The following is an 8,390-nucleotide window of genomic DNA, read 5'->3' on the forward strand; positions in this document are numbered from 1 at the left end:
CCCTGAATCATGATGCGTATCATATCGCCAGATTCTTGCCAATACACAGCCCTATTATTAAATACTGGTCATTGAATATTGAAAGTAGTTATTATTGAAGCTATTTTAGTTATTTATATGTCCCTTGCGACATGTCTATTTAATAAAAGTAACCTTGACCTTGACGGCTATGTTGATCATCCTGATTTATGTCAAAAAGCTGCTGTACTCTCTTACAGATCATATTGTTGCATCTGTTAGCCCGATAACTTTACTGTATTACATTGTTTTTTGTGAGCTGTCAGTCCCAGGAGGCAAACCAAATCCAGGAAATCAAGAAAATATAACATGTTTTTTTTAAATGTTGAGTAATGGGTTATGTGATTTGTTGCTAAAAAGCCTAAAACATGTAAAACATTGTTCTGGTCCTTTAGTCTGATGTTCTCGTCCTTTCTTTTGTCTTCCCTTGTGGTGTGTCACTGCCCGCTTTGACACCGGCAGTGTGAAGAGGACGGCCAAGTCTTCTTCAGCCTTGACGACGGCGCCACCAAATTCACCGACCTGATTCAGCTGGTGGAGTTCTACCAGCTCAACAGAGGAGTGCTGCCTTCTAAACTCAAACACCCGTGCACCGTCGTGGCCTTATGACATCTTCGGATCATCTGACCCCCCCATGAACCCCTATCACTTGACCTGACTCTGCCTAAAACAAACAAAACAACTATACTGTTGGTTGGTCCTTTTTTTGTTTTTATCTTTACAAGAAGCTGGTGAATTGACTGATGTTTCGTTGTCATTTTATACTGTCGCGAGTCCGCCGGAGACTGCTGACTTGTTGGAATCCTTTTTTTTTGCATGGATGTTTGAGGAGTCGGATGCACAACTTGCTCGCGAGGTGCCTCAAGTCGAGAAGAGAGAAGATAAAGGAAATGAACACTGCCGTTTGTGTCAATGTTGTTGCAGAATCTTCCACAATCTTGCTACCCATAGTCATCAATAAGCTTGGACACATTGTTTTATGACGCAGCTCAAGAATAGACTGTGTTTCCTCTTCAACTGGACAATCAGCAGTGTGGACCGCTCTGCTCTCTGAGAACAAACTGTAGTCTCATTCAAACGTCCTCAAAACATATACTGGAGATGGAGAGTTGATTGTCTCTTTTTAGTTTTGCACTCATGGAACTGGGAGTGGCCTTTGACTGTGCATGACTTCTCAGCTGTCTTAACTGTGAGAACTGTGAGCCCTCTAGTGTCGTAGGCACGTAAGGACATGTCAAAAATTCAACACCGATGAGATTTTGGAGGCGCCGTGAAGGAGTGTGAATCCTTTTTTAACCTTGGAAACATCAGAAGTTTGTCGAGTCAAACTAGACTGGAGAAACACGGCTAACGGAAAAATCTGGATCTGTTGAAACAAAGTATTTTTTTTTTTTAGTGATATGCATTGTCCTCGCTCACAGAAATGTATTTTTTGCTCATCTCTCACCACACAGGGTTTCTTTTTTTCAATGATACATTCATTGCAGTTATGTATTGTTATCAATAGTCTCTTTAATAATATATTTTTTTAAAAGCCCACCTTTTGCATTCTGGATATTTGCAACTCTTCATTATTCACACACGCACACACATGAAGTCATTCAGTACTTGTCATTCTATTGCATGCTCCATTTCCCTAAAGTACGTCTCATGTCACTCCCGCGAAAAATGAATTAATCAGACCATGGTGTCATTCAGGGTGAAATAACAAGTAATAAAGCTAGAGGAAGTTTGCAACCAGGTAGACAGTTTTGGTGAAGTTGGAAAGTGAAACCAGGTTTGGGGGGAGTTAGTAAGTGCACCCAGATGCAGGAGTTCACTGCAGGCAAAGAGGCATGATGACACCTGTTGCAAAAAGATGAAGTGGGACAATGGAGAGTATCAATACTTTGTTTAATTCTCCTCACCACAGCACGGGGAAGGATAACCACTAGCATTTCCTTCGGGTGTTTTTCAAGTGACGGTAAAATCAAAGGAAACAAATAATATAATCTTTGTTAAAACTAAATGTGATCACCCTAGAGAGAAACAGCAGATCTTGTGAGGAAACATCTGTCCTGGTTCTGGACCCTCTTTTCATACAGATTTCACATATTCATATATCTCCCAAACTACTGTATCTGTTGGACGTCAGTGAGATGCCGTCAGACATAAATGTGGCTATAGGAGCATGGTTTAAGTGTGCATTACATTCCATATGATGCTGCCTTTTTCTGCCTGGAAGTACTTGTGAACGAACAGTATCACATATACACTTTAACTGCGTGCTGCGCGCCAACCTCTTCATCAATTCAGGCAGACTGTCTACGAAAAGTTAGCTGTTGCTACAGTGTGGGAAAAAACTATGTAAAGAGAGAAGGGTATTGAAAAGACAGCTGCCTCTCCCTTTCTTATTTCTCTAAGCCTGCTGTCTGATTAAGTGAAAATACACCATCAGCGGTGTGGCAGAAAAACTGAAAATTTTTAGGACTCAGACTTCTGATTGCAAAAGTACTACAGGGCACACTTTGATTATTTGAACCCTTCATTTTAATTTACTGAATTACCTCTGGTACATGATTTGTGTTTTTGATCTAGGATAATGAGAGCATCCGACTGAAAATAGAGGACGTAAAACTCTTCCTGAGTTAGTTTGAGGGCACTGGATACGCCTACATTGTGTCCCAGACAGTCAAAACTAAGTATTTGAACGGATTACCCTTTGTGTTTTGGCCAAGTCTGCGATGGAGCTCCTGTAATTAACTATAGTGAAAGGAAGATTTCGGCACGGTCTCCTGGAGATTACCTGGATCAAATTTAGGGATACTTTTTTAGCACCTGTTGATCATGTCTAGCAGAATGGAAGTAAATGGATAACACATGAAGGGCATTCAGGAGGTAAATGCCCAACGTTATTGGAAATATTTCTGATGATATTCATAATCAGAGTCCGTCACTCCCAGTAATTTCGGTTCATAATCACCCTCTTTGAAATGTCGCACCACAAGCGTCTGTTTTCTTTCTTCTTTTTTTTTTATTATTCCATGACTATACATGACATTTCTAAAAACTCACACTTTATTTAGTCCAAGCTTTGTTGGCAGCTCTGGTTAGGTCACCACTCAGCAGACAATTAGATATCTATTTGTATGTTCCTGTAATGCAACATCAACAGCCATGATTTATTTACCTGCAGGTTATCTTACGGTATATTGAACATCTGAGATGCAGAATAGCCGCACCACATTGACTCTCTGTGCGTGGTCACCATTATTTATCTAAGATGCAATGACTCAATCATTTTTTTTTAAGTATTGTTGCAGCAAAATGTATTTATTTATCTGGATGTGACTGATTACTTGAAAATTTTAGATTTCTTTTTCTCAGCGCTGTTCTGTTTTCTACTGTCATTACCATGAAATGATTGAACAGTGTGATTTATTATTATTATTATTATTATTATTATTATTATTATTATTGTAATGACATAGCATCTTTTGTTCTTTTTTTGTTTTATTCAAAAATAATTTGGTCATCTTCAATACTTGTTATGAAGTAATGTTTTAAAGCACACTGGCGTCCGTAGTGTTAACATTGTCATTCCAATAGATGACAGGTGGAATGTTACGAAACTGAAAACAAAATAATACCTCAGTTTCCCAAAGCATTAGGCACTATTATTTATTTTTTTTAGATCTTTAATTTTCTCATTTCTCCCAGATTTATAAAAATATCTCCCGTTAAGAATCCCAACCCTTTTATGTTAAAAAAGCCTCAAGTGTTCTCTTCGTCACTCTTTTGCGTTAAGGAAAAATAGATATGAATAAACCCACAAATGTTTTGGGAAACTAGGTTAAGTAAGCCTCGACATTCTCATAACTCACTGTTTAAAACACCTTGCCTTGGAGAAAGAATTGTAGAAATTTAGATGTAGAAGAAACAGCCCTTTACATTCAACTTCTATTAGATTCGATGTAATTGAAGAAATGCATAACTGCAATCCCCCAGCACGCATACAGACATAATATTTTATACCCTGAAAACTGCAATGAGCAGGAATGTGACAATTCCATGTAAGTCAAACCATACCGGAGCATTGTTAGATGGGTGACAGCAGAATGAAGAAACTCAATTTAGTAGGTTTTATCATTTGCATGAATGTGGATTTTAATGTGTTGAGATTCTGTCCCTGCTATTCGATATGTGGATATTTGGAGGAATCTGGATTATAACAATACATAAATAATATTGTAGTTGCTGAAAGTCATCTTAAACTATTGAGACGTCACTGAAATGTTGATGCTAGCTGTTTCTAAATGTTAATCTAAGTCCCCTGAAATTCAACTCCCACTCTGCACTCATCCTCAAACTCCCAATATCATTTCTTTTTTTTTTCTGACTGACGTGAATGGTAGCAGATGTCAACATGTGAGGTAGCCTTTAAGGTGGAGTGGGTATTTGCATTGTCATATTTACTTACTCCAAATGCAAAAGGCAGAAAGTAAATTCAATTAGTGAACACATGAAAAATAAATCAGGGGATTTGGATGTCCATGTTTTTACACTTAACAGAAATGAATGTAACTGGGTTGCTCAGGGTTGACTTGGAGCATAAACTTGGAGCATGTTAAAAACTACTGGTCCACCGGCTCTCTTGGATCTTTATGTTCAAGATGATGATGGATTCATAAATGTTAGTTTCAGTAAGCTGGGAGTTATTATTGACAGACTTTTGTCCATTATGTGCACCACCAATCTGCTAGTTGTGATTACTTGAAAAATGGAGTAGATCCAGTACTATTTAAAGAGTACGGTTAACAGTGTTGTTCATTCTATTTTTTGTTTATATAAAAAAAAAAGCCTAAAATACTTGCCTGGCTACCAGAGCTGATTTAACCTCAGTCATCACATATTGGCAACAACAGGTGACACATTTCATAAAACATTCTCAATTTTTGTGCTATCAATTCTAGTAATTTGGAAGAAATTATAATGTAATCCCATAAATTTCATCATATTACTAATAGACACTCAAACATGTAAATAAAATAGCTGCCAGTGGAGCGCAGCGTCAGTTTTGGTAGCCAGGTAACTTGTAACCACAGATGGTGCCTCTGATGACTTCTCTTTCTCTGCACAAACCAGACCGAACACGTGGACCAAATGACAGACAAAACTACCGTTCAGAGGGAACCGTTTCACTCTCAAACACCTTGCAGTTTTAATAAGTACTCGATGAAAACAATTTTTTTTTTTTTTTTAAACGTCACTCCGAATGATTCTGGCGAAAGGTGATTGCTTGTATTTTCAGTTTACTTTTGGAGTTGAAAGTGAACTGGCCCCGATCCTGCAAAGATGGATTGATCGATTATCGACATCTTGACTCATGCATTTTCATAACGTTGTCACAATGCAAGTTACCATGGCTGTACAAATGAGTAAAGTAAAAAATATATCTATATATATAAAAATATAAACTATTATGTATTTCAGGGAATGCAAAAAAGAAAACAGTAACTTATCTCTTTTTCTTTTTTTAAAAAAAAGAGAGAGCTCCTGTATTCAAAATGTGCTTTGCTTCAATCTGTAAATAGTTGAATGGCTTATAAATCTTAATTGTAACCTTTTCAGGTATTTTTGTACAAATAAGGGACTGATATATTCTGTTTATTGTAATTAGAATAAAACATTAATACATTGATATAAAAAACTATGTTTGTCTTTATTGAGGGAAACTTCATTTGAAACATTTGCTAACTAAAGAATGAAACACTGCTGTATTTGATTTATGTAATAGATTTATTACATGTTATACAAACCATACTGCATGTGCATTGGTTGTCAAAAACAATCGCTCCTGTCCCCCTATTCCTATTACTAGTCCTATCCTCCTATTCTCCACTAGATGGTGCAACAATATCACAACAAGTTCAAGGTCTGATATTTAAAAAAGAAAAGTCATCAGTTATCATGGGGAAAGATTTAATAGCAATACACATGGAACGAATAAATCCTGCAAATGATTCATTATGTCACGTAATGAATCATTACTTATGTCACATAATGATTCATTATGTGACATAAATGCTGATGCAAAGGAAATCAGGTTAATGTGAGGCCCCTCAGTAAGAACACTGCACTGATCCTACAGAGAACTGACCCTTGGTCTGCTGTGTCATACCCTTTGGATTATCAGTCATGCAAAAATCGTGAGGTTTCAAGGCTTAAAGTTTTGTTGTGGACAAAGATTAACATCTCTGAAGGTTTGCAGTGTGTTGCTAGAGTAACTTTTACACAAACATTATGAAAACAAGGTCAGTATGTTTGGTATTGGATGGAGAAAATAACATAATGTAACGCAATCCAATGCAGTGGCCCTGAAATAGAGAGTTTATAATGTTCAGTATTTGTTGGCATTGTGTCAGAACGATGTTCACTGAACTGCAGACCTCTGGGCTGTAGTTTGTGGTGTGTCTGTAGTGGATTGCATCATATGGAATATTGTTCTCCAAGTGATGCTGTCCTATCTGCTTGACATTTTTTATTGTTTTAGCTCTAAATTGACTAGATATAAGATGTCGAAGTGTACTCTATGAGTGCTGTACATCAGTATATGATTTAAACTCTTTGTCAGCTTGACATCCTGAACAGATAACATTCATACTGTCTGACACTCATTAACAAAGTTATGAAGAATAAGGTTACAGAATAACCAAATGCAGAGATATGAACACACACATAGCCTTCGGAATCTCATGTCTGTGTTACACATACAATTTGAAGACACGGTTTCTGTGCATGAATCAGATCAGGCTGATTTAGGCTGACCATTTTCTCTCCTTTGCTCTCTGTTTTTCATAAATTTCAATCTCTTATTTTTTTGTTTTATTTTTGATTTCCTGGCTCTTAATTTTTGTAATTCTGTAATGTATTGTATTATGTGAACCCCTTTCAATTGTAATTATTTGTGATGATCTCCAGTCCTGGAGAGTAAGGCTTAAGACTTTCCTCTTTGATAGCGCCTATAGTTAGGGCTGGCCCAAGGCTAGCTCAGGCTGCCTTGGACCAGCCCCTAGTTACGCTGCTATAGGCCTAGACTGCCGGGGGACTTTCTAAGACACACTGAGCTTCTCTCTCCTTCTCTCCCTCTCCATCTGTATGCATTCATGTCCCATTCATGCATGTTACTAACTTGATTTCTTCCCCGGAGTCTTTGTGCTTTCTCGTCTCGTAGGTATCCATGGATCAGGGTTACACCTGGGCCGTGGCTGCATCTGCTGCTGCGTCTGCTGCCTGCTTGACACCCACTACTACTATCATTATTATCAGCCTTTTTATTATTAGATGTAGTCATTTAAATTATTATTACAGCTATTATTACTGATATTTCTATAATCACTCTATTACTTCCAGTGCTATTGATTATTATTATTAGTCCGATTTGTATTACTACTTGTAGCTGTTGTGCTATTATTATTATTGTGGTTGCTATCTTCCCCTCTCTCCCTAAAAATATATTGAATTGAAATACATGGTGTTACGTACTGAACTACCACAGGTTTTTCATTGTTCATTGTTCATTGCAAATTTTCTGTTCACTGAATGTGACTTTAATGAAAGATCAAAGGTGATTTTTTTGCTATTTATAATATATATGTCACACATTGCTACACAAATACATTTACTGTATAAACACAAATATGCATATTCTGTGTATACAGTATTAACTTTTCCCAGTAATCTTTTACCTGTTGTTGAAATGTGAATCGAAACAGCTCAGCGTGATACACAATAGCCTTCAGCTGGACAAAACTGACATGCTGGTATAGCAGAGTGTATAAGCAGTCAGGGTCAACAAAAAAGTAGAACCAAGCAGAGATTTGCACACGATGACAAAATAACTTTTCATTTTGGTGGCATTGGCCATCTTCCTGACACAATAACTAGTTTTTAAGCATGAATGAAGTGTTTTGGGTGAGTTACTACCTTTTGCGAACATGCAATAAGGTTGTGATGTCCCATCAAACAGTTGTGACAATTGCACTTACAGTTTAGAGAATGTTAAGAAAATTTAAAAAATGAGCCAAAGCGATTGAGAAAAACTGTAATCAGGGTCCGGTCCAATATACATTTTCAAAAATAATTCCCACAGAAAAATACAACAGGATCTAAAAGCTTGATCAGCCCTCCGCAAGACAAATCTTCACATTTACTTTTATTTTATTTAATATGTCCTTGATTTTTATATTTGGAAAACTGAAATTTACAAAAACAAATCATTTTGGCCAAGCCCCAAATTAACTGAAGAATAACCTGGCTTATTTATTAGACATTTTAGTTATGGTGTGTTATTGAGCCAGACTTCATTAAACCAATAAAGCAATATTGTATTT

At 36.9% G+C, this 8,390-nt stretch overlaps 1 protein-coding gene across 9 annotated transcripts in view; it reads left to right on the top strand.

Moving 5' to 3' along the window:
- grb10b (growth factor receptor-bound protein 10b) overlaps positions 1-5,707 on the top strand; it is a 76,233-nt gene extending 70,526 nt beyond the window's left edge. For all 9 annotated transcript variants that reach the window (XM_037784090.1, XM_037784093.1, XM_037784094.1 and 6 more), the window contains one exon: positions 481-5,707. In XM_037784090.1, the coding sequence (XP_037640018.1) occupies positions 481-627 (147 nt within the window). In that variant the 3' untranslated portion in view covers positions 628-5,707. The remainder of the gene's footprint in view (positions 1-480) is intronic.
- Positions 5,708-8,390: the final 2,683 nt, after the last annotated feature.

This window comes from Sebastes umbrosus, chromosome 11 (genome assembly GCF_015220745.1).
Source record: "Sebastes umbrosus isolate fSebUmb1 chromosome 11, fSebUmb1.pri, whole genome shotgun sequence".
Lineage (NCBI taxonomy): Eukaryota > Metazoa > Chordata > Actinopteri > Perciformes > Sebastidae > Sebastes > Sebastes umbrosus.